Source organism: Bos grunniens, chromosome 7 (genome assembly GCF_055505025.1).
Source record: "Bos grunniens cultivar Pamir isolate PY7600 chromosome 7, Bosgru_T2T1.0, whole genome shotgun sequence".
NCBI classification, from domain to species: Eukaryota; Metazoa; Chordata; class Mammalia; order Artiodactyla; family Bovidae; genus Bos; species Bos grunniens.
This window is the reverse complement of record NC_141171.1, coordinates 101,506,111-101,533,906: the sequence shown is the minus strand read 5'-3', so window position 1 is coordinate 101,533,906 and position 27,796 is coordinate 101,506,111. Positions and strand designations below refer to the sequence as shown.

The 27,796-nt window shown below is 40.0% G+C and overlaps 1 protein-coding gene across 1 annotated transcript in view; it reads left to right on the top strand.

Moving 5' to 3' along the window:
- The first annotated feature begins 6,234 nt into the window (after window positions 1-6,234).
- Window positions 6,235-27,796, top strand: part of SLCO6A1 (solute carrier organic anion transporter family member 6A1) — a 114,135-nt gene continuing 92,573 nt past the window's right edge. The window contains exons 1-2 of the mRNA XM_086413282.1: window positions 6,235-6,766; window positions 21,565-21,825. Coding sequence (XP_086269408.1) covers window positions 6,400-6,766; window positions 21,565-21,825 — 628 coding nt within the window. The 5' untranslated portion in view covers window positions 6,235-6,399. The remainder of the gene's footprint in view (window positions 6,767-21,564; window positions 21,826-27,796) is intronic.

Here is a 27,796-nt window from a genome sequence, read left to right as displayed (position 1 = left end):
TCGAACCCATACCGTGTGCACTGGAAGGCAAAATCTTAACCACTGGACCTACAGGGAAGTCCCTGAGATGCTTGTTTTAATGGAGATTTATGTCAAACTGAAATGGTAGCATGAACTCTCTGGGAAGTCACAATGAACTGAGTAGAGCTGGAACCTGATGATCAAAGTCATATAAAGTCAGTCAGAAGGCAGCAGTCAGAGCAGGGAGTGCCTTGCAGATCTCAACCTGGAAAATCACAGGTTTCAAATAACTTTTCAACCATGGACTCCTTTATTCAAATTAAATATTACATAGAGTCTCTGCGAGTAAAGCATGTAAATAGATTGCAATACTAGAAATCCTCTTCTATCACTGGGTTTGAAGAGTTCCGAGGAGTTACAAAGAAGAAGAAATTACACATGACTACCAAGGCTTGTCCCCTGGTGGCTCAGATGGTGAAGAATTTGGCGGCAGTGAAGGGGACTGGGGTTTGATCTCTGGGTCGGGAATATCCCCTGGAGAAGGGAATGGCTATCCACTCCAGTATTCCTGCCTGGAGAATTCCATTCTTTCCTGGAGACTGACAGCTATCGTCCATGGGGTTGCAAAAGTTGGACACAACTGAGTGACTAACACTTTCATTTTTTTTTTCACCGAGACTTGTAACTGAGTGGATGTTGGTACCATTCACAGAGTCAAGGAATACAAAAATATTGGCCTTATAGACCTCTCTTTTCTAGCTCTAGAATTATTGTTGGCTGCCAAACCTCTATAAAAGTATTTTGAAGCTACAAATTTTTGAACACCATTAAGCTCCAATGTGATCTGCTTGTAAATATGAAGTTCTTCTGACCCAAACTTAGGTTCGGGCACAGTACTGCTTTTTTCGTGTTTCGGCATCATTTTCCGAGAAGCAACTCCAAATAGGAAGAGTATTCTTTCCTCTCTTTGGTATTATACTTCTACAGAGCTTCCTAGTGCCCTCAAGTTTCATGAAAAGCTCCTTTAGTGTTTGCTGCATTCCTCTCTCACTAGGACACAGTGCTGAGTGGTGGGGGCGAGGGAGAAGAAGCCAGGATGTGATTTGAGTAACAGGCCTCCAGCCTTTCCCCAAATCATCCTTGCTCTCTGACCTCAAGTCATTTTCCTTGGACTGATTAGCATGAACATTTTCCAGAAACCTTCTTTGCTGCTTGAATAAAAAGATAATTTAGTGGGATCTTAAAATGGAGCTTCCCAAACAGACTCAAAACATAGAAAGAATGTATCTAAGATTGAACCTGGTGCATCTGTGACAGCTCAGTGTTGTGGAAGAAACATGGAAATAGCTTTTATTTTCAACATTACATGGTAGAGTGAACATGAGCTTTGAAATCTGAGCAAGACATTTTAATCTTGGCACTATTGACATTAAGAGCTTGATAGTTGTTGTGGAAGCTATTCCTGTGCATTGTGGGATATTCAGCAGAATCCTACTCCTTACCCTGAGTTGCGACAGACAAACATGTCTCTAGACATTGTCAAGTGAACCCCAGGGGCGCAATAGCCCCTGTCAAGAACCCTTGAAATTAGATCAAATATAGAAATACTTCCTCCTGATTTCACATGATATTTTAAGCAAAAGCCTTAACTTTCCTGAGCCAGTATATCTGAAAAACTGAGTGAAATGCTAAATACCTAGCACAGTGATTGATAGAGAGTAGGCAGGCAACAAATTACAGTTCTTTTTGCTTCCTTCTTCTTTTCAGTTTTGAAAATCCAACAAGTTATCCTAGACTCTAGAAATGGAAACATATCCTAACAAAGCAGTTTATTACCCTTTAAGATCTTAGTGTGGTAAATAATGACTTTATTTTAAATTAGAAGTAAATCCTGGCAGTAGACATTGAAGAAAGAATTGTGGTAATTTTGTTAACATTTTCTTTTTATATTTTTAAATTTAAATTACTTAAAAATTTTATTTTAAAATTTATTTTTAAATTTACAATGTATATATTTTGTAGTTATAATTCATTTTAATTTGTATTGTCATCTCTGATTTTCACAACAACCATATGAAATAAGTAGGATAGGAAGAATCTCATTTTATAAATAAAGATTCCTGGGTTAAGAGAATTTAAGTGACTTGTCAAAGACAATGTTAATAAGTAAGGAAGATAGATATTGACCTAGGTCTCTGATTTCAAATGTAGTATGTTTTCCATTTATTATAATAACTATTTTCTGTTAAAATATATTAGCTTAAATATATTTTATTTGAATACATTTGCTGCATATTTAGTTCCATCACATTATTATCTTAATTTAAAGATTTTTATATTTACTTATCATCATGTAATCTAGTTCGAAATTTGAGGGTTATGAAGAGCAGAATGATTTGTTTTTTAAATATTTCTTTTTGATTGTTTTTAAATTTATACAGGTTGAACTTCATTTTCCATGTAATAAAAGTTATGAAAAAAAAATCACACAGAAATGTGAAATAGACTTTGTCCAAATGTACAATTCTCTGTACAAACTCATGGACAGGTTTCCTTTTTTTTGAAACCTGTTAGTACTAAACCAAGACTCTACAATGAAAACATGCTTTTAATTGTTTGGAAAAGAGCTTTCAAATCACTAGTTAAAAATGTTCCTATCTAAGAAGAAACCAGTCTGTCACTTGCATAGTAACAACTTGTGGTATTATTTTTATAATTTACCATTATGACACACTTGAAAGTCTTAGAAGAGGTTTTTGGAATCAAATGAGAAATATTAGGAGACAGAATACTAAGATATTATGTGAAAAAACGTTGAAGTTAAAAAAAAATATCTTAAGTCAAAATTGTACAACTTTGGAAAAGTTACGAAGGATGGAAAATAAAATGGTATTTGTTCTCAAAATAAAGACTGATGAGAAAGGTCTAACTAGTTAACCTCAAAGCTCACTGACACAAGGAAAAGATTATTGTGCTTTAATTTAAGTGAAGAATTTTAGAATTCCCCTTGTGACTAGCTTGGGATCTATTCTATTCCTTTTATTAGACAGGAAAAGGAGAAAACTCCTTAAACAATACTACCTGGGAATTCTAATAAAATAAAGGTAAATTCGACAACTCTTATGGTAATCTTCGTGGAGATTACCATACCAAAGGTGAAACAGTTTGTGAGTCTCTTGAAGTTTCTGGAGCTAAATGTCTAGAACTCTCTCTAAAGATGACTGATATCAAATGAAAAATGATCCAGAACAAGTACAGTGGGAGAAAGGGAAAGAAGGAGGGTAAAAGAAATAAAGAGACAGGGTGAAGGCAGTTGATCAGTTGAGTTCTAAAGGATATATTCACTGTTTTCTGTACACTCAGAGTGTTGATGGTATGTCTTTTTGAGGTAGTGTAAGCATCAACTTCATTCTTAGTATTAAATGTAAGGACAAGTAACATTCTGAAAGCTGATACTTCACATAATTCTGAAAGCTGATATTGCCCTTCAGGAGCTGTCTACCTACATTTTATTACTTTATCCATCCCTTTCCACTTCATTTTCACTCTCTCAACTAACCTGTGACCAAAACATCAAATCAGTAAGAAGTATGGAGAAAGTTTCTATTGTGTAGTTCTTATAGGGTTCTTTTAGGACTTTGATATTTCAGGGTTTACAGTTCATATTTACTACTCAAAGCACAGGAATCAAGACCATAGGAGAGGGAAGAAAGTTTACAGGATGGTACGTGTCATAAATAAACATTATTCTTGAGGCTTTTCACCCTCTTTTTCTTAACAGACAAAGGATGAGACGGTTGGATGGCATCACCAACTCAATGGACATGAGTTTGAGTAAACTCCGGGAGTTGATGATGGACAGGGAGGTCTGGAGTGCTGCGGTCCATGGGGTGGCAAAGGGTCAAATACGACTGAGCGACTGAACTGAACTGATATCATATTTCAAAGGGATCTATACAGGTGGCCGCATTCTTGCATCAGTGGTTCTCAAACTCTGCCAAAGATGAAACGGTTTGTGAGCCTCATCCTTCTTCCCAGGTATGTTACCCTTGGAGTCATTTCACCTGATTGCTTTGGAAATATATAGTTCTCTGATAGGCTCAAAAAAGTGATAATTTTTTAAATATTATTTCTAGTTTTCTTTTTGCTTTTTTCTTTTGGTTATTGTCATTGGTAGCTTGGGGGTAACATTCAGTATGGCTCTTTGTATTTTGAGTAGAAGCAAAAGTACTAGCATCATTTATTTTGATCAGTGTTGACTTTTTCCTTCTTTCAGGCAGTGCCCAGTCTGGTACCAAAGCACAAGAAAAAGAGTACCCCTTTCCTACCCCCTGTTTCCTTTATGCTTATTAATGTCATGAAGCAATATGAAGGGAGAATTCTATTTGAGTATGATTGTTGCTGTTCAGTTGCTAAGTCGTGTCTGACTCTTTGCAACCCCATGGACTGCAGCACGCCAGGCCTCCCTGTCCTTCACTATCTCCCAGAGTTTGCTCAACCTGATGTCCATTGAGTTGGTGATGCTCTCTAACCATTGTGTCCTCTGCTGCCCTCTTCTCCTTTTGCCTTCTATCTTTCCCAGCATCAGGGTCTTTCCCAATGTGTCAGCTCTTCACATCAGGTGGCCAAAGTATGGAAACTTCAGCTTCAGCATCAGTCCTTCCAATGAATATTCATCATTGAGATGAAGATGGGAAAACTAGGACATTGCTCCTCTGTATGGAGTTACACATATTTGACAAGGTAAGTTTCTTAGTATAGGCAAAATAACATTTCCGTTCACCCATATGCATATAGATCTATTGAGGAAAGCCCGGCCTCAGGTCAGCAGTGGTGTCTGGGCTGCCTTCTTCCCAGCTCTTCTCAGAGCCTCAGTACCATTACAGCAGCCCCAGTACCATGCTAGCACAAAAACTTGTTGTCCAGGTGGTTGTTTTTGATAACAAAACATTTAATCCATGGGAGGAAAGAAAGTTTAATTTTCTCCTGGAAAGTCATCCTCCCCAAATGTTATATCCCAAATAACTTATATTTTTGCCTATGGGAAAAAAAAAAACCCAGTAAGAATTTGCATTTTTACATAAAAACATATTTCTTATCCTGGTAATATTCTCTTACCTCCTTTCTTTTCAGAAAAAAATTTATACCTGGGAAAGTACATTGTCTTTTCATCTTTGCTGGTTTTCATCCATTTGCTAGGTGTTTTTCACACAGAAATTATTGTCCCAGAATCTCAATACCTCGTTAAGAACAGAAAGGATTATTATTTTCTTCCCTACATAGGGGGATGGGACCTAGCATGTGATTTATTTTCCAGGTACAAAACCAGCCCGCTCTAATGGAAAAGAAAATTCCTCCCCCACCCCATGTCTTCTGATTCCCCGGTTATTTAACAATGTTCAGGTTGTTTCTCGAAGAAGGCAATGGCACCCCACTCCAGTACTCTTGCCTGGAAAATCCCATGGATGGAGGAGCCTGGTGGGCTGCAGTCCATGGGGTCGCGAAGAGTCCGACACGACTGAGCAAGGACTTCTCTTTCACTTTTCACTTTCATGCATTGGAGAAGGAAATGGCAATCCACTCCAGTGTTCTTGCCTGGAGAATCCCAGGGACGGGGGAGCCTGGTGGGCTGCCGTCTATGGGGTCGCACAGAGTCAGACACGACTGAAGCAACTTAGCAGCAGCAGCAGCAGCAGCAGCAGCAGCAGCAGATTGTTTCTAGTGAGGTCACCCAGTTCACAAAACACCAGGATAAAATAAGTGTGAGGAGACCAGGAGACGGTTTCACTGTCTCATCACTAAACAGAACTCCCCTTCCCTTGCCTCCTAACGAGTTAAGTATTAAGAAGCAGTATCCTTGGATCGTTGTGGATTGAAGGCGCTAATGGATCTCTTTCATCCGAGTTCCTCTGGGGGCCCCTGTCCATGTGAGCAGTTATAAGAATCTAGCAAAAGTGAGGGGACTTCCCTGATGGCCCAGACAGTAAAGAATCGGCCTCAAAACAGGAAACTGTGGGTTCTATCCCTGGGTTGGGAAGATCCCCTGGAGAAGGAAATGGCTACCCACTCCAGTACTCTTGCCTGGAGAATCCCATGGACAGAGGAGCTGGTGAGTGGGCTACAGTCCATGGGGTCGCAGAGTCGGACACGACTGAGTTACTCTCTCTCTCTCACACACACAGACACACACACGCAGTAGGACTAGCGTTCCCTCCACCCCACCCCCTGCCCCACGTGGAAGCAAAGCAGGAAGCAGCCCCGGACGTTCTCCTGGGGCAACTGCCAACCTCCCCGCGGGACGTTTGCCTCCTGCCCAAGAAGAAACGTTCCCCCTGAAGGCTGGGGTTGCAGGAGGCCCTGGTGGCCAACAGGTCCCCGACCTCCAGGCCCGGCAGGCTTGTTTCTGGCTGAGACCAGCCACGGCCCCGGCTCAGCGCGATGCAGCGGGGCCTGGTGCAGGTGCAGCCGGAGGTGGCGCAGGCCCCAGAGCAGGTGCAGTCGCAGGCCGAGCAGGGCGCGCCCTCCAAGAGCACCGGGCCACCGGCGGCCGAGGCCGAGAAGGCCGGGCCGAAGCGCCCGCACCTCAGGATCTTTCCGGTTAGCCTCCTGAAGCTCGGCGCTTTCAGCAAACAAGGAGGCGGCCAGACCGGGGCCACGCGGCGCGGCGCCAAGACCGGACTCGGACACCGGAAAGGGAGTTTGGAGGGGCCCTGCGGCTGGAGCTGTCTGGTTTTCCCCTGGTGTCAGCGTTTTAACAACGTTCGTTGCTTCCTGATTTTCTTCTGCATTCTGGTCACTGCTCAATGTAAGCCCGCCGAGGGGGCTGCGTTGAGGAGAGTGCGTTCTGGCGCGGGCTGAAGGGGGCGCCAGAGGTCCCCCTACACTGAGGAGGCGGAGGAGGGGCGAGGCGCCTGGGGAGGGCTGAAGGGGGCGCCAGAGGGCCCCCTACACTGAGGAGGCAGATGAGGGGCGAGGCGCCTGGGGAGGGCTGAGGGGGGCGCCAGAGGGCAGAGAGCCCCCTACCCTGGCGAGGTGGGGAGGTCCGGGTGTGGAGGGGAGGCCCAGCTCCATGTGGATGAACCCGCCAGCGTTCTCCAGGAGCATCTGAAATCAGCGGAGGTTCACAGGGCCCCGCCCTGGTTTACTTCAGCTACTCAGGCCCCGATTTGACGTATTTCTTCCTCGCAGTGGGGCCTGGCCTCCAGGTAGCTTGACGGGATGAGGGTGTCGTTGAGTCATTTCGCCAGGTGTGTTTGGTCACCAACCCAGAGAACCTCCTTCACTCAAGGCTGAGTCACTTAGAGGATTAAAATAAGGTAGAAAAGAATGTGACCACCAGGTGGTTTCTGCTTCTACCCACAATTTTGAGACGCCCTGACGGAGCCACTTCCCTCCAGGATCTTGTTTCCTCGTGTGTGAATTAAAGAGGTGGTGTGGGACATCAGACGATATCAGAGAACCCAAACTCTAAGGTGTTTAATGTTTGTCCGCACAGATGGACGAAAAATGTGAATCTGAATGCCTTTAGAGGGTCACGTTGGAGAAGGAAATGGCAACCCACTCTAGTATCCTTGTCTGCAGAGTACAACATGAGAAACGCTGGACTGGAAGAAACACAAGCTGGAATCAAGATTGCCGGGAGAAATATCAATAACCTCAGATATGCAGATGACACCACCCTTATGGCAGAAAGTGAAGAGGAACTCAAAAGCCTCTTGATGAAAGTGAAAGTGGAGAGTGAAAAAGTTGGCTTAAAGCTTCAACATTCAGAAAACGAAGATCATGGCATCCGGTCCCACCAGTTCATGGCAAATAGATGGGGAAACAGTGGAAACAGTGTCAGACTTTATTTTTCTGGGCTCCAAAATCACTACAGATGGTGACTGCAGCCATGAAATTAAAAGATGCTTACTCCTTGGAAGGAAAGTTATGACCAACCTAGATAGCATATTGAAAAGCAGAGACATTACTTTGCCAACAAAGGTCCATCTAGTCAAGGCTATGGTTTTTCCTGTGGTCATGTATGGATGTGAGAGTTGGACTGTGAAGAAGGCTGAGTGCCGAAGAATTGATGCTTTTGAACTGTGGTGTTGGAGAAGACTCTTGAGAGTCCCTTGGACTGCAAGGAGATCCAACCAGTCCATTCTGAAGGAGATCAGCCCTGGGATTTCTTTGGAAGGAATGATGCTAAAGCTGAAACTCCAGTACTTTGGCCACCTCATGCAAAGAGTTGACTCATTGGAAAAGACTCTGATGTTGGGAGGGATTAGGGGCAAGAGGAGAAGTGGACGACAGAGGATGAGATGGCTGGATGGCATCACTGACTCGATGGACGTGAGGCTGAGTGAACTCCGGGAGTTGGTGATGGACAGGGAGGCCTGGCATGCTGCAATTCATGGTGTCCAAAGAGTCGGACATGACTGAGTGACTTATCTGATCTGATCTGATCTGATCCTTGTCTGGGAAATCCCATGTACAGAGGCACCTGGCAGGCTACAGCTTTTGGGGTTGCAAAGAGTTGAGCACGACTTAGCGACTAAACAATAGAGGGGGCATATATTTTCTACTTGGCCACAACACTCACCACTCCCATGACATGTATATTCTTCACAAACCTTTTTACACTGATGATATTCAGTTCAGTTCAGTTCAGTCTCTCAGTCGTGTCTGACTCTTTGCGACCCCATGAATCACAGCACAGAGGCTGCCAAACATGGTCTCTTTTTGCTCTAAAATGCTGTATCTAAATAACTTCAGTAAAGAGGCTGTATATGATAAGAACCATATGAGAGGATCAAAGATTGATAAATAGTCATCAATTTGTTTGTCTTGAGAAATCATCAAAGACATTTCTTTGGGAAAGAAGGATTTAAATTATGCCTTGACAAATAGGTACAGTAATAGCTGGGGATGTAGAATACTTTTTGAATAAGGAAATGAATGAATGAGTGTTTTGGTAAACAAACAGATACAGGAAAGCCTTGCTTCAGAATGGTGAGTGACAAAATTGAGATCTTAACAATATCGAGTGTTCTGATACCTGACTGTTGTATACCTATTTACTTAGGTCTTCGCTCCTGCAGGTTTGCTATAGTAATTTATTACTTTTAGGAGCCTTTTGGCAGATTCTTTAGAAGTTTTAACTACATGATCATGTCATCTGTGAATCAGGACAGTTTTACTTCTTTCTTCCCAGTCTGTATGCTTTTTATTTCTTTTTCTTGCTTTCTTACAGTGACTAGGACCTCCAGTACTGTGTTGAATAGACGTTTTGAAATAGATATTCATTTATTTTTCCTGATTTTAGATAGAAATCATTTAGCCTTTCACAATTAAATATATTTACTGCAGAATTTTTGTGGATACTTGTTACCGGTTTGCAGATGTTCCCTTTTATTTTTAGTTAGTTGGGAATTTTTTTTATCATCAATGGTGTTGAATTTTATCAAGTGTTTTTTTCCTGTATCAATTGAGGCCATCACATTTATTTATTTATTCTACTAACATTATATATTGTGTTTTTTGATTTTTGGATGTTTAATCAACCTTGTATTCCTGGGATAAACCCTTATTGCTATCTTATTTTCTTTTTTTTCTAGATTGCTGGATTCAGTTTGTGAAAATTTCGCTAAGAATATTTTTTAATGAGGATATTGGTTTGTAGTTTTCTTGGAATGTTTTTGCCTGTCTTTAGTATCAGGTTATACTGGCTTCATTAAATTTGGATGCATTCCTTTCTCTTCTTTTTTTCTGAAAGAGTTTATGTAAGATTTGGTACCTACCTGAGTCTTTCAGAATCAACTTGTCAATTGACTGCCTCTCAGTTCCACACATCCATTTTGCCTACTCTGTGAAAATGGACCTGGGCCCTCTAAATTCCACCCCTCACTCCCAAGCTGTAACTGTGTTCAACTTTGGCAGTCGGAGGTACTGGAGAGCCACTGCACAGGAAATATTGCTTCTTGGTTCCAGGGTGTTTGCTTGGCGAGCCTCTGCAGCATGTACAGCTTTCTCTAGCATCAGGCTCCTGCGTGTTTGCATCTTCTCTGGTATCCCTCTCCTGTAGTACACGGTGGCCAGAAGCCCTCAGTGGCTGGCAGCTCCCTCTGGCATCTCTCGTGAAGAGATCTCCCCAGCACATAGGAGACCTACCACGAAGTTTTAGAGTATAGATTTCCTGCTAGTTTTGTTAGCATGGCATCACAGTGACTTCTTGGTCATTCAGTAAGCCACAGCTGTGCCCTATTCACAAGGTCTGGCTTTTAGCCCTTGAATGCTTTCTCTCAGTCCTAAGGGAAGTGACTGTTCCTCATACTGGCTGTTTCTATATTGGCTCAGATGGTAAAGCGTCTGTCTACAATGCGGGAGACGTGGGTTCGATCCCTGGGTTGGGAAGATCCCCTGGAGAAGGAAATGGCAACCCACTCCAGTACTCTTGCCTAGAAAATCCCATGGACAGAGGAGCCTGGTGCAGGCTATTGTCCATGAGGTTACAAAGAGTCAGACACGACTGAGCAACTTCACTTCACTTCACTTTACTTGTAACTACCTAATGCCTTGTTTTGCAAATCCCCCATTATAGCTAATGATTCTTTATGTTAAACTTTTCTTGTTCAAATTACTGTGTGGTTTCTCTCTTCTGATCGGATTCAGAATAGTATGGAATTGGTATTGGAGTAGTGCCAGAAGATATATACTCATAAGCTGGAATTTTAGGGTTTTTTTTTTGGGGGCCTTTAATCTTGAGTGAAATGCTGAGCTCTTTGCCAGTGGAAAATGGGTAGTAGTTCTTGGCATGTGGTGGTATCATAATTAATCAAGGTATTACCTGTGCTTGACTGGGATAAAATGCCAGGTGAGCATGTACCTTGAAAGCTGAGTGGATGCTATAGTTTACCTTATGATAGTAATGATGACTATAAGGACCCAGGTGTTGGGTGGAATGTTTTGAGTGCCCTTTGGGAATACCAGACCACCTGACCTGCCTCTTGAGAAACCTGTTCGCAGGTTAGGAAGCAACAGTTAAAACTGGACATGGAACAACAGACTGGTTCCAAATAAACGAGTATGTCAAGGCTATATATTGTCATCCTGCTTATTTAACTTCTATGCAGAGTACATCATGAGAAACGCTGGGCTGGAGGAAGCAGAAGCTGGAATCAAGATTGCCGGGAGAAATATCAATAACCCCAGATATGCAGATAACACCACCCTTATCAGAAAGTGAAGAAAAACTAAAGAGCTTCTTGATGAAAGTGAAAGAGGAGAGTTAAAAAGTTGGCTCAACGTTCAGAAAAACAAAATCATGGCATCTGGTCCCATCACTTCATGGGAAATAGATGGGGAAACCGTGGACACAGTGGCTGACTTTATTTTTCTGTGCTCAAAAATCACTGCAGATGGTGATTGCAGCCATGACTTTAAAAGATGCTTACTCCTTGGAAGGAAAGTTATGACCAACCTAGATAGCATATTCAAAAGCAGAGACGTTAGTTTGTCAACAAAGTTCCGTCTAGTCAAGGCTATGGTTTTTGCAGTAGTCATGTGATGGATATGAGAGTTGGACTATAAAACTGAGCACCGAAGAATTGATGCTTTTGAACTGTGGTGTTGGAGAAGACTCTTGAGAGTCTCTTGGACTGCAAGGAGATCCAACCAGTCCATCCTAGAGGAGATCAGTCCTGGGTGTTCATTGGAAGGACTGATGTTGAAGCTGAAGTTCCAATACTTTGGCCACCTGATGTGAAGAGCTGACTCTTTTGAAAAGACCCTGATGCTGGGAAAGATTGAGGGCAGGAAGAGAAGGGGAGAACAGAGGATGAGATGGTTGGATGGCATCACCGACTCAATGGACATGAGTTTGGGTAAACTCCGGAAGTTGGTGATGGACAGGGAGGCCTGACCTGCTGCAGTTCATGGGGTCGCAGAGTCGGACATGACTGAGTGACTGAACTGAACTGAACTGAAGCACTTGTGAAGGAAAAATGACAGACTTGGGTTTGTTAACTCTCAGCTCAAGTTTTTGTCTGAAAAGTTGAGGGCTCCCATGAAAGCCCTGAAATAAGCTATCACTTTTTTTAACCAAATATTTCTGGAAATCAAACACAAAATTAAATGTATGGGTTAATGAATTATGATGACATTTGAATTCAAAATTTTATCAAGTTTGCCCTGTGTCTTCCCATCTTGTATGTATCCAAGAAGAGTGTTATTTTTGCAGTCTATTCGGTTTGTTACTTAGGATATAGTGGTGACCTCTTAGCTCCTTAAACGTGGATCTGGAACTGTGTGTAAGTATTTGCCTGGACACATGTTTTCATTTCCCTGGAATTTATAGGAGTGAAATTGCTGGATCATATGCTACCTCTGTATAGAGCAGGTGGTAGTTAAATTTTTCAGTATGCTGTAGGTTTTGCATATATGTACTTCACCAATTTATGAAGTTCTCCTTCTCCTTCTCTCAAAGGAGCGTTTCATGTGTTTTTGAATCATGTTTTCATCAAGTGTTTTTATTATGAAAAGGTGTTAGATTTTGTCAATTTTTTTTCAGTTATTTTAATAAGATTTACTGTAGTAGTCACAGTTAAATGCTTAAACCTTAATGATAATTGCTGCTAATCTTTCAAGAAAATGATTAGAGTTTAATAAACCTCAAGAAGGATATTTTGCTATACACTTCAGCAGAATTACAAAGGTAAATTTTATGTTTACTCCCTGATCTCATAAATTAGAATGCTGCTTACACCCTTTTCCATCTTCTGAAATTAGATTTTGTATATACACACACACATGTTTATATAAACTGGGGACAATGCATTTGTTCATGTGGCTTTTGTTTTTAAAATTTAGTAAGTTACAATGATTCATTTTCATGTATTGAATTGAAATTAAGGAGACCTATTACTTTGGACACTTAAACTTGGTGAAATATTCAAAATAATCACAAACAGAGACAACTTATTTGAAGAACTTTGTCTTGTAAAGTATTTGTCAAAGAAGGATTTTCTAACTGAGTGTTAGGCTGAAATATTTCAGTGCAAAGATATAACTGAAGATATTCTTTATTTAGTAGTGTTTTCTTTAGCTTGTTAGATACTTACATACTTATAAAGAGTGTTTTCTCAATGAAAATATTATGCTTTGCAATAAAGAGCCATTTGGAGGCCTTAACCACTTTAAAATTTATTAACTATTACTTTGGACATCTCTAAAACCTCACTCAGGCTAAGTGATTCACTAGAAGGACTCAGAGAAAGATGTTATACTCATGAATATCATTTATTATAGTGAAAGTATGCAGATTGAAATTAACAAAGGGAAAAGGCACATGAGACAATGCCCAGAAGAAACCAGGCCAAGCTTCCATTGTCCATTCCCAGTGGACTCACAGGGACTGCTTAATACTTTCAGCAACAGTGTATATGACAACACTTGCAAAGAGCTGCCAACCAAGGAAGCTCAACCATGTGAGCCTGGGTATTCAGGGTTTTTGTTTTTTTTTGAAGGGAGGTCTCGGTCATGTACACATGCAATATCTGTGTGACTGACCTCAGCTACTCAGACTCTATTATCCCACCCCTTACACACAAGAGAAAAGGCATTCACTGCAAGTCATGTTGCTAACATAAACTATCTGACCAAAATGGTACTTTGTGGCCCAAAGCCTCCAGCATATAAAAAGTACTCTTATATGGCAGAATATTCCAAGGGCTCAGAGTCCTCTCCCAGGAGCCCGCCAAAGACCAGTCCTGAAGCCAGGCCTTTTTTGTGTAACCCAGGCCTTCTGAGTTAACTCACTGCAAAGCTATAAAAGCATCTTTGTTGAATTAGTTAATCTTATAAGAACAATTAGAAATAGTTCAGTTTAGTTGCTCAGTTGTGTCCGACTCTTTGCGACTCCATGGACTGCAGCAGGCCAGGCCTCCCTGTCCATCACCAACTCCTGGAGTTTACCCAAACTCATGTCCATTGAGTCGGTGATGCCATCCAACTGTCTCATCCTCTGTTCTCCCCTTCTCCTCTTGCCTTCAGTCTTTCCCATCATCAGGGTCTTTTCAAGAGTCAGCTCTTCATATCAGGTGGCCAAAGTATTGGAGCTTCAGCTTCAACATCAGTCCTTCCAATGAACACCCAGGACTGGTCTCCTTTAGGATGGACTGGTTGGATCTCCTTGCAGTCCACAGGACTCCCAAGAGTCTTCTCCAACACCACAGTTCAAAAGCATCAATTCTTTGGCACTCAGATTTCTTTATAGTCCAACTCTCACATCCATACATGACTACTGAAAAAACCATAGCCTTGACTAGGTGGAACTTTGTTGACAAAATAATGTCTCTGCTTTTGAATATGCTATCTAGGTTGGTCATAACTTTCCTTCCAAGGAGTAAGCGTCTTTTGATGTCATGGCTGCAATCACCATCTGCAGTGATTTTGGAGCCCCCCAAAATAAAGTCTGTTTTCACTGTTTCCCCATCTATTTGCCATGAAGTGATGGGGCCAGATACCATGATCTTAGTTTTCTTAATGTTGAGCTTTAAGCCAACTTTTTCACTCTCCTCTTTCACTTTCATCAGGAAGCTTTTTAGTTCTTCTTTACTTTCTGCCATAAGGGTGGGTGTCATCTGCACATCTGAGGTTATTGATATTTCTCCCGGCAATCTTGATTCCAGCTTGTGCTTCCTCCAGCCCAGCGTTTCTCATGATGTACTCTGCATAGAAGTTAAATAAGCAGGGTGACAGTATATAGCCTTGGCGTACTTCTATTTGGAACCAGTCCTATTTGGAACTCCTATTTGGAACCAGTCTGTTGTTCCATGTCCAGTTCTAACTGTTGCTTCCTTACCTGCATATAGGTTTCTCAAGAGGCAGGTCAGGTGGTCTGGTATTCCCATCTCTTGAAGAATTTTCCACAGTTTATTGTGATCCAGACAGTCAACGGCTTTGGCATAGTTAATAAAGCAGAAACAGATGTTTTTCTGGAACTGTTTTGCTTTTTTGATGATCCAGTAGATGTTGGCAATTTGATCTATAGCTTCTCTGCCTTTTCTAAAACCAGCTTGAACATTTGGAAGTTCACAGTTCACGTATTGTTGAAGCCTGGCTTGGAGAATTTTGAGCATTACTTTACTAGCGTGTGAGATGAGTGCAATTGTGCAGTAGTTTGAGCATTCTTTGGCATTGCCTTTCTTTGGGATTGGAATGTAAACTGGACCTTTTCCAGTCCTGTAGCCACTGATGAGTTTCCAAATTTGCTGACATATTGAATGCAGCACTTTCACAGCATCATCTTTCAGGATTTGAAAGAGCTCAACTGGAATTCCATCACCTCCACCAGCTTTGTTCGTAGTGATGCTTCCTAATGCTCACTTGACTTCACATTCCAGGATGTCTGGCTCTAGGTGAGTGATCACACCATTGCGATTATCTGGGTTGTGAAGATCTTTTTTGTACAGTTCTTTTGTGTATTCTTGCTGCCTCTTCTTAATATCTTCTGCTTCTGTTAGGTCCATACCATTTCTGTCCTTTATTGAGCCCATATTTGCATGAAATTGTTCCCTTGGTATCTCTAATTTTCTTGAAGACATCTGTAGTCTTTCCCATTCTATTGTTTTCCTCTATTTTTGCACTGATCTCTGAGGAAGGCTTTCTTATCTCTCCTTGCTATTTTTTGGAACTCTGTATTCAAATGGGTATATCTTTCCTTTTCTCCTTTGCCTTTCACTTCTCTTCTTTTCACAGCTATTTGTAAGGCCTCCCCGGACAGCCATTTTGCTTTTTTGTATTTCTTTTTCTTGGGGTGGTCTTGATCCCTGTCTCCTCTACAATGTCACAAACCTATGTCCATAGTTCATCAGGCACTCTATCAGATCCAATCCCTTAAATCTATTTCTCACTTCCACTGTATAATCGTAAGGGATTTGATTTAGGTCATACCTGAATGGTCTAGTGGTTTTCCCCACTTTCTTCAATTTAAGTCTGAATTTGGCAATAAGGAGTTCATGATCTGAGCCACAGTTAGCTCCCAGTCTTGTTTTTGCTGACTGTATAGAGCTTCTCCATCTTTGGCTGCAAAGAATATAATCAATATTATTTCGGTGTTGGCCATCTGGTGGTGTCCATGTGTACAGTCTTCTCTTGTGTTGTTGGAAGAGGGTGTTTGCTATGACCAGTGCGTTCTCTTGGCAAAACTCTCTTAGCCTTGCCCTGCTTCATTCTGTATTCTAAGGCCAAATTTACCTGTTACTCCAGGTGTTTCTTGACTTCTTACTTTTGCATTCCCGTCCCCTATAATGAAAAGGACATCTGTTTTTGGTGTTAGTTCTAAAAGATCTTGTAGGTCTTCATAGAACTATTCAACTTCAGCTTCTTCAATGTTATTGGTTGGGGCATAGAGTTGGATTACTATGATATTGAATGGTTTGCCTTGGAAACGAACAGAGATCAATTCTGTCATTTTTGAGACTGCATCTAAGTACTGCATTTCTGACTTTTCTGTTGACTATGATGGGTACTCCATTTCCTCTAAGGGATTCTTGCCCACAGTAGTAGATATAATGGTCATCTGAGTTAAATTCAGCCATTCCAGTCCATTTTCTTTCAGTTAGAAATAAGAACACATTAAAAAACATATTCTTTGGAAAAATTATGAATTAAGGTGGCTAAGAAATCAGTTAAGGTATTGATGTGCAACGGGAATAATATTCCTTTATCTTGTAAATATCATGATGTATAAACATATTTGAAAAGGGTTTTTACTAAATTTTTGGCTTCATTAATGTAATAAAACTAGCTTGTCTATAAATGCAAAAATTATATGGCTTTTAAATGTAGTACTCCATACCAGGCATTGAGGCAGGAAAAATACAAACAAATCAACCCTCAAAGATAGGAATCCAAAATTGATTATCTGACCTTACTGGGCTTGAAAGTAATGAAAAAAACAGTATTTGTGGCTGTGGAAAATGGTACACTGGAAGTCAAGACATGAAGTGACTTAAAAGAGTTATTTAAAATGTTGCTGGGGTAAAGTTATTATTAGAGTCAAAATTTTGGGAGACCAATAGCTTCTGCAGTTAACTCCTATGGCAGTATTATTGACTGCCAAGGTTTTGGGATTGACTGTTTTCTCACTTCACTGAAAAAGTTACAGAAGGAAAATGAGAATTTTAGGGCACGATTAGAAAATGTGTGAGGTTCTCTGATGGTCCTGTGAGAATTTTCCCTTTTAGCCTCATACTGTGTGTTTGGAGCAACCCTTATCCACACTTGCAGAATTACAGCATAAGTTGAATTCATAAATTCATGTGATCTCAGGTGTGAGAGTTGGGACATTGATTGGAGGGGAGTGGAACCCTGAGAAATGGGCCAAAAGCATTAGTGTGGATTTCCGTGAATCCAACAACTATAAACCCTGAATCCTGAACCTCCTTTCCCAGTATGGGCAACCATTCTTCTATGTCTCAAAAAAGCAATTGCTTGCTTGCAGACATTGAATTTACTTCACCTGAGTTAAGGGAATACTGATTGCTCTCTTGACCCATCCTACCTCTCATTGCTACTAGACTAATAGCTAGAATCATATTCCAGCCTTCTTAGAATGGACTAACATAAAATCTGTCATGGGAGATAATATCTTATATACCCAAAATTTGCCTGCCACTTCAGCGATGCTTCTAGGGATATGCTGATAAATCAGCATATGACTGATATGCTGCAGGGCTACCTCTTCTAAAATGAAGGAAAAGTTTCTTCATTTCTACCATCTACTGCTAAGAAAGAACATAATCTTTGGTGAACCTGTGGTTTTTTTGAAGGCCAATGTATGCTACAATATAATGTTATATGTAGCAGCATAGCCCTGAAAAACAGGAAAAAGGAAATCTTTCCAGTGGGCAAAACATCAGAGAGTATGTCTGATTGTCTGTATTGCTTAGATACCATGCTGCCATTGTTAATGGTTTGATGACCATTTGGTGACTAGGAAAGTGTTAGGTAAGTAGTATGTGTCTCTGAATGGGCAAAGTTATCCTATTTGAATGGTTCACCAAAAGAAATCCATTGCAGAGGAAGCTATCAATAATGACATAGATAGATAAACTATTCTGTGAATATTAATCAGCCTCTTTTCCCTGCCATTGTATGTGTTCTCAATGGGCTCATATTTATAGCAATAATTGCATTTGAGATAAAGTTTATATGAGAGCTGAATGCAAGGATTTATCTTCATCAGAGCTGATCTGACTATTGCGTTTTTGAGTACCTGAATTGCCACCAGGAAAATTCAATACAATCCAGGAAATAACTTCATTCCCTAGAGAAACAAACCAGCTACCTAGAGGCAGGTTGATTATGTTGTTTGTTTAATTTCTCCCTACTGAAATAGATGTTTAGATCTGGGTTCTTTTAGCACCACGGTTCTGCCAGAACAACTATAATTGGACTGTGCCTCATGCACCATCATAATCATCTTATGTATTATCACATTGCTTTTAATGAAGGAACTCATCTTACAGCCAAAGATGTACATCAAGACGTTCATGTTCATGGAATTCACTGGCCTTACTACACAGCTCATGAACTAGAAACCCTTAGCTTTATAGATTGTTATATTATCCTATTAAAGACTCAGATGAGGCTTCAGCTAGGAGACAGCAATCAAAAGTTTGGGTACTATCCTAAAGAGGGAGGCATATACTTTATGATAGTAACCTACATATGTGTTATTTGAGACCTAGAGGAAGAAGAAAGGGTGAATAATGGAAAAAGGAAGTTATGAATTTTAACTGTGGTATATTCAGATTTAAATAAAATATGTAGCAACTGTGCATTTTTCTCTTGTTTTATGTGTGCTGCTGCTGCTGCTGCTAAGTCGCTTCAGTCCTGTCCAACTCTGTGCGACCCCATAGATGGCAGCCTATCAGGCTCCCCCGTCCCTGGGATTCTCCAGGCAAGAACACTGGAGTGGGTTGCCATTTCCTTCTCCAATGCATAAAAGTGAAAAGTGAAAGTGAAATTGTTCAGTCGTGTCCGACTCTTCATGACCCCATGGACTGCAGCCAACCAGGCTCCTCCGTCCATGGGATTTTCCAGGCAAGAGTACTGGAGTAGGGTGCCATCAACATATATACATTTGTGTGTATTTCAATTTTTATGTTTTTCTCTTTCTCTTTCCCTTACTATTTAACAGAATAGTATTGTGGAAGAGAACTTTAGGTTGCAAAATATTCATGAATTAGAGGAGGAACTAATGCCCCAGCCCCAGAGATGAACATAGTTACTAACAGGGCATTCTTTGCCTTGGCCATTATCCTCCTTGGCCACATCTAAAATGAGAGTTGAAAAAATTCTTTTAGGTACAGAAAAATGTTTATATCTTGTTTCTTGCTAATTTAGGTCTGTTAAACTGTGGTTCTAAGTCCGATTATTATTTCTTTTGCAGTCTCGTCCCCTCAAAGTTTTAGTTAGGCCTACATCTTTGTTTACTTATTTAATTATACCATTTATGGAGAAGGCAATGGCACCCCACTCCAGTACCCTTGCCTGGAAAATCCCATGGACGGAGGAGCCTGGTGGGCTGCGGTCCATGGGGTCGAGAAGAGTCGGACACGACTGAGCGACTTCACTTTCACTTTTCACTTTCATGCATTGGAGAAGGAAATGGCAACTCACTCCAGTGTTCTTGCCTGGAGAATCCCAGGGACGGGGGAGCCTGGTGGGGCTGCCGTCTATGGGGTCGCACAGAGTTGGACACGACTGAAGCGACTAAGCAGCAGCATACCATTTATACCTTGCAACTCATTTTTATAGTGAAGAAATGCATTCAGGTTTGTGATTGGATTGAAGAAGGGTAAGAGTGACCTTTCTGGGGAAAGAGTGAGAACATTTTTGTTTGTAAGAATTATTATTGAGACACATTTGGCAGAAGCATGATTATGTTGCTGCTAATTTGGTATGGAAGTTTAAATATGGAAAGAAGGGTGAAAATGTGTCCTGAGTAGTCCAGAGGGAGACAACTCTTCAAGTTGTTTGTCTGTTGCCCATAAACTCCATTGTTGCCCTTCTGGACTCTCTCCTGTTTCCAAGGGGACTGGCAGCCTGTAAACTACATTTACCAGACTTTCTTGACAGTTGGCTTCCACTTAGGTGTTGCCAGTAAAAGGCTGCTGCAGAACATTTGAAAAAGGGGCAGGGGAAGCCTTTCTCTTTTTTTCTCTCTCTCTATTCTGGTGATAATTTTGGCAACGGCAGCAGTACTGGATAAGTGAGGCTCCTGGATTTATAGTCAGCAGTGAATAGAGCTCCAACAGCAACAATAGTGGAGGCTGCAGTGGTCAGGTACTTTTGAGCACTGTCTCAAGCAACTGCAAGAGCCATGGAAATAGCACGTGACTATGAGGTAGCCAGCTTTCATAGTATTATTAGGTGTGTGGGTCGTGGCTTCCTGCAAGAGGCAGTGATTGCAGTTCCAACAGTAGTAGCAGCAGCAGTAGCTGTTGCCACTCCAGTCACCACTCCAGTTAGTGGCATATATTTCATGAGTTTTGATTAGTAACTTTCTTCTTTTCATTCCAACAAATGTATTACTTTTATAACCAACCCCTAGATCAATTTTTCTGTTTAAAATATTTAGTATGTTTATTTTCCCCAGTTGGATGCTGAGTTATAGAAATGTACCTATATGATACCATTTACTTAATGTTCAAAGACATGACAAATGATACTCTAAATTGTCTAAGGATGTATATATGCATTGTCAAAAAAAGTGTTAAAATGGTTCAGAAATGGTAAACTTCAAATATAGGATATGGATTGTGGCATGCGAATGAAGAATGTGTTTAAGGAGTACATGTGGAGTTTCAACTATTTCAGTAAAGTTTCATTTCCTATTCTGGATGGGAGATAAAAATTTATTCATCAGATTGTTACTTACTGTTTTTTAAATAATTGAAGCATAATACATTGAAATAAAGATCAGTACTAAGTGAAATGATTAAAAAGAACACATTCTTTAGTAAATTACTCATAAATACTGTTTAAAAATAGTTACAAAAAAAGTTCAATAGCAAATCATAGAGGTTAGGAGAAGACTCTTGAGTGTCTCCTGGACTGCAAGGAGATCCAACCAGTCCATTCTAAAGGAAATCAGTCTTGGATATTCACTGGAAGGACTGATGCTGAAGCTGAAGCTTCAATACTTTGACTACCTGATGTGAAGAACTGACTCATTGGAAAAGATCATGATGCTGGGAAAGACTGGAGGCAGGAGAAGGGGACAACAGAAGATGAGATGGTTGGATGGTATCACTGACTTGATGGACGTGAGTTTAAACAAGTTCCGGGAGTTGGTGATGGACAGGGAGCCCTGGTGTGCTGCAGTCCATGGGGTCACAAACAGTCAGACATGAACTGAACTGAACTGAAGTCTTATTAGACTTTTGGAAAAGAAGTTATTAGGCTTTTATAGATCTTAAGCATTCAGAGTAATTTAAAATAAACTTAAATCATTGTGAATTGTTTTTTAATGATTATAATGATGATCTATTTTGTCTTTATAAAGATTATTTAATGCAGATTATTGCTTCTTTTCTTCTTTTCACATTTTAGGTGTTGTGTTTGGTCTTGTAGATCTGAGCACCGACAGTTTTAAGAAGGAAAATAATTTGAGCATCATTGAGAATATATTCTTGTCACTGACTTATGATATTTCATCTTGCCTGGTAGTGGTGTTTATAGCATACTATGGAGGAAAAGGAAACATACCAAGATGGATTACAGTTTCCTCCTTTTTAGTAGGGTCTGGATCACTCTTATTTGCTTTTCCGTACTTTAGTGTTGAAGATTCTCAAATGAATGTAGAATTTGAAGGTAAGATTTTAAAAGATACTGTCATCCATCAAATCATTATTCATTTAAACCATTGACTCTAGGAATTTAATGTAAACAGTCATACTTGTCTGTACATTCATTCATCTGTATCTGTTTATGTGATCAAGTTTACTTAGCTAATTAATGGTGGCTCCCTAATAACATATATGCCGTTCTTCCATCTTCTCATGAACACATATCCTTTCATCTAAGAGAAGGGCCTAGGAAAATGAAAGAATATTTAGGACAATATTTGGGATAATTATTTCGTGAAGTTGTTTTTCTTCTGTTAATTTTCATATATATTATAAATCTTTTGAGAACTTTTTCTTACATCTTCTACAATATATTTTAACTGATCCCTTTATTTTGACCTCAACACATGTATTTAAATACAAAGGCAAAGATACACACTTACACAGACATACTCAAAAAGTCAGAACTTTTCTAGCTATTTCTACCATTTCAAAAATGGGTGCTGCCCTTTGGCGTAGGATTTTGAAAAGATAGGTGGTATCTTTGCTTTCTTAATTTTTTCTGATTTATTCCACATTTTTTAAATCTACCCCCAGTAGATAAAAAACACTATTTAAAGTTTTAAAGCGCTATTTTTGACATCTTTATGTCAGATACTTTCTTATGTATAGGTGTGTAAAAGTGTTGAAATGCATTTACCCATTTGTAACCTTTAGACTGGGCTTAAGCAAGAAATGATGGAAAAGGCATGAGGATATCTTTATGCATGTGTATGTGTGTATATGTGTATATACATGTTTATGATATTTAAAAGTATGTTTATGATGTGTGTTTATGCTGTGTGTTTATAACATAAATAAATAGTTCATATTAAATATAATAATTTATGTATTAAGATATTATTATACTATAACTCATATTATAAATATGTATCATGTATCACTAATTTATGAAGTATATAATGTTCACATATATTTATAATCTGTATATTTACAGAATGTATATAGAATAAATACATTTATTAATTTATAGGATATATTTGTAATATCTTTATTGTATTTATAGAATAGACAGCTAATCGAATTAGACAGCTAATTTCCATGTCATCCATAAGTCATAATTTCCACAAGACTTATGGAAAGAAGGGAATGGAGAACATTTTGCTCCTATTTTTCCTTTAACCCTGTTCTGGTCAGAAAGGATGAAAAGTTAGGAAGCACTGCTTGAGATATTAAAAATGCTGCTTGATGAGTCCTCAGGAGTAATGAGAGTAGATATAGTATAGTCATTCTTCCTTTATCTTCTTTATATTATCTAGATTCTACATATTTTATTTTCTGCTTGTGATTAGGAACATGAAATTTATCTAACAACACTCATTCAATGTGTTGACTGGGTAACCCTTTGCTTGGTATTAGAAAAACAGAAATAAAGTAAAAGAATGATCTTTGCAAGTAGAAGTGCTCATTTCATCTGTCTATCTATGTAGCTGTTTTGCCCATTTTGTTTAGAAGTTTAGTTTTTACATAACTAATTTTCTGCACTATGCCCACAATTCAGTTTACACATGTATATATTTTTAATTTCTTTATCTTCTTTCGTCCTATTTTGGGGACAGTCCATCTCTTCCTCTTTTCTGAATATTTCTCCTGTTCTATTTGTTCTGTATTCCCCAGTCACCTGCCATACTCATCTTCCTGTATGACTGGTCTGAAGCTTGAAGTAGTCCATTTACTGCTACCTCACACTCCCTCTCTCTGCCCCTCTACCCTGTCTCAGTTTTAAGTACTCATAATAAATTGGTCTTCATCCCCTATGTCCTAATTAACATGTAGAAATCCTACTCCACCAAATCCTTGAGAAGTTAAAAACTAATTTTCCCCTCTAGTTCATGAAAACAGTTGTATCACACTCTGGTCTTTAGTTTCTAAATCTCTACATATAATTGAATACCTAGCATATCAATGGTTTCAGCGCATTGTCAGTTTACTAAGAACTTCCTAAATATCTCTTGTCTTGCCTCTCTGATTATATCCACTAGTTCTCCTAGCTCACTCATGCAACCGAGACTTCAGTTCTCTCCTTTCATTGAAACTTAGTACATTGACATCTACTTTCTGCCTTTATCAGGTTCTCCTGTTGTTACTTTCTTTCATTCGTAGCTTGTTTTGTGTCCCTTAATATGACATGTTAGAGTATTTCAAACACACTCTAATGATTATACTAAGCTCTCTGCCTCATTGTCCTTTCTTGTTCCTGGTCTGGAAAACTTTTGATCCAACCGTATACCTCTCTTTTATATCTCTACCTGGCCTGCTGATGAGTATTTTAGAGAGAAAAAATCACACAAGAGGACTGCTTAGTCCCACAATGAATTTGCTACTTTCAACCTCAGTTATATTCTCAAATGGATCTATTCCACTGACTTTTTTTTAATTCCCTTCTGTAATTCACAACAAAGATTTTCGATTTTCCTCATGTCTTAGTTTGTGCGGCCATAGCAAAAACATCAGAGACTGCTATAGCAAAAACATTTCTCACAGCCCTGAAGGCTGAGAGTTCAAGATCCAGGTGCCAGCTGATTCATTTCCAGGTTATGTTCTCATATAACAGAGAGAGAAAGCAAGCCCTCACATGTCCTCTCTTCTTATAAGGGTACCAATCCCACTCATGAGGGTCCTACCTTCATGTGCGACTTACTATTCAAAAGCCCCCATCTCCATATGTCATCACATTGGGGATTAGGGTTTCAGTATATGAAACTCTAAACATTCAGTCTATAACATCTAACTTAACTCTTACCTTTTGTGTTGGATGGAAAATACTGCCATAATAGAAATTTCCCTTAAATTTTTTCCCATCAGATCAGATCAGTCGCTCAGTCCTGTCCGACTCTTTGCGACCCCATGAATCGCAGCACGCCAGGCCTCCCTGTCCATCACCAACTCCCGGAGTTCACTCAGACTCATGTCCATTGAGTCAGTGATGCCATCCAGCCATCTCATCCTCTGTCGTCCCCTTCTCCTCCTGCCCCCAATCCCTCCCAGCATCAGAGTCATTTCCAATGAGTCGACTCTTCGCATGAGGTGGCCAAAGTACTGGAGTTTCAGTTTTAGCATCATTCTTTCCAAAGAAATCCCAGGGCTGATCTCCTTCAGAATGGACTGGTTGGATCTCCTTGCAGTCCAAGGGACTCTCAAGAGTCTTCTCCAACACCACAGTTCAAAAGCATCAATTCTTCAGCACTCAGCCTTCTTCACTGTCCAACTCTCACATCCATACATGACCACTGGAAAAACCATAGCCTTGATTAGATGAACCTTTGTTGGCAAAGTAATGTCTCTGCTTTTGAATATGCTATCTAGGTTGGTCATAACTTTCCTTCCAAGGAGTCAGCGTCTTTTAATTTCATGGCTGCAGTCACCATCTGCAGTGATTTTGGAGGCCAAAAAAATAAAGTCTGACACTGTTTCCACTGTCCCCATCTATTTCCCATGAAGTGATGGGACTGGATGCCATGATCTTCGTTTTCTGAATGTTGAGCTTTAAGCCAACTTTTTCACTCTCCACTTTCACTTTCATCAAGAAGCTTTTGAGTTCCTCTTCACTTTCTGCCATAAGGGTGGTGTCATCTGCGTATCTGAGGTTATTGAGATTTCTCCCAGCAATCTTGATTCCAGTTTGTGTTTCTTCTAGTCCAGCGTTTCTCATGATGTACTCTGCATAGAAGTTAAATAAGCAGGGTGACAATATACAGCCTTGACGAACTCCTTTTCCTATTTGGAACCAGTCTGTTGTTCCATGTCCAGTTCTAACTGTTGCTTCCTGACCTGCATACAAATTTCTCAAGAGGCAGATCAGGTGGTCTGGTATTCTCATCTCTTTCAGAATTTTCCACAGTTTATTGTGATCCACACAGTCAAAGGTTTTGGCATAGTCAATAAAGCAGAAGTAGATGTTTTTCTGGAACTCTCTTGCTTTTTCCATGATCCAGTGGATGTTGGCAATTTGATCTCTGGTTCCTCTGCCTTTTCTAAAACCAGCTTGAACATCAAGAAGTTCACCGTTCACATATTGCTGAAGCCTGGCTTGGAGAATTTTGAGAATTACTTTACTAGCGTGTGAGATGAGTGCAATTGTGCGGTAGTTTGAGCATTCTTTGGCATTGCCTTTCTTTGGGATTGGAATGAAAACTGACCTTTTCCAGTCCTGTGGCCACTCCTGAGTTTTCCAAATCTGCTGGCATATTGAGTGCAGCACTTTCACAGCATCATCTTTCAGGATTTGAAAGAGCTCAACTGGAATTCCATCACCTCCACTAGCTTTGTTCGTAGTGATGCTTTCTAAGGCCCTCTTGACTTCACATTCCAGGATGTCTGGCTCTAGGTGAGTGATCACACCATCGTGATTCACCTATAACTTCATATTGGCACTGTTCTTTCTTCCTTCCTGTTAAAATGGAAGAGCTGTCCTCCCACTAAACATCCTGTGCTCTTTTAACTCCATGGGGACTTTATTCCATGGGTGGTCTCCTGGCCCCTCTTTCTGCAACTTCTTCTCTTTTGCTTCTCATGTATTGGCATTTAAACACGCTCAGGTTTTTTCCTATTCTTAAAGAACTGAAACAACAAGAGACATAACCAACAGTATCCCTTAGCACAACTTCCTCATTTTCATTGAAAAATTTGGAAAGAATTCCAGAATGCTTTCTGGCTTTATCTCATATTCTTCACTCAACCCACTTTAACATGGCCCTCACCATAAACACTGCAACAGATATATTTCCACCAAACTATAATCATAATTTGTTATTTAATATAATTAAAAGTTTTATTTATTACATTTCTTGCCTGCCACCCTTCTTGAAATTATAGTCCAATCAAAGGATATTTTTTAAGATGAAGAAGGGTACCAAAAGATTAGTTGTATCCTACTGATGGAAAAACATTTGTTTTCAAATGTTGGACATTTGAATCTCAGGCCCACGATCCTTAGGAGAAGGAAATCAAGTTGAATTTCCTAGGAGAAGCCAAGAGTGGTCAATTAGGGACATATTTAATTATCAGGAGGGTGAAGGGCCTAGTTGAATTTAACAATCATGCATTCAAAGTGAGATTTGCCTCATTGTGTGTTTCCCTCCAGCCACATTCAGCTTTAAACATGTAGGTGTAGAGTAGGGAACAGAGTTTAATTTGACTGAAAGGCTGAAATTTTACTAAGGGATTGCATGATATAAAAGCGAACAAAGGTTTTAAAAGTGCTAAGATGACTATGAAAAAAGTAAGGCGATGGAGGTGACACTGAGATAGTGAAACAGACTGGGCTCAGTGGGTTGATTATAGGTCCGGGTGGGTTTTAAGGAGTGTAGCAACTTGGTTGCTAGAAGGAGTGATCTGGAAAGGTGGAAATAGTTTGAGTGTAGGATGCTTGGAATTGCGATTGAGGAAGGTTTGTAGTTATTGTTTCCAAAAGTTTAAAATGAATAGCTAAGGTAAATGGAGTACAAGTACATGGACAGAGTGAAATTCAAGAAACTTAGAGGCTAGGGTGTTGAAAATGTCAGATTGATTGTGATATCACCACTAGTTAACACATTTATGTAAAATTGAAACATTTGTAGTTTGGATCACAGTTCTAGAGACCTCCTCCCATTTGACATGTGGATACTTGACCAGCTGAAAAATTCCACTTGTGTACTATTTTGCAATCTGTGCTTTTACCAGTTTTGAAAAAGCAAGAGAGTTCCAGAAAAACATCTATTTCTGCTTTATTGACTATGCCAAAACCTTTGACTGTGTGGATCACAATAAACTGTGGAAAATTCTGAAAGAGATGGGAATACCAGACCACCTGACCTGCCTCTTGAGAAACCTATATACAGGTCAGGAAGCAACAGTTAGAACTGGACACAGAACAACAGACTGGTTCCAAATAGGAGAAGGAGTACAACAAGGCTGTATATTGTTACCCTACTTGTTTAACTTATATGTAGAGT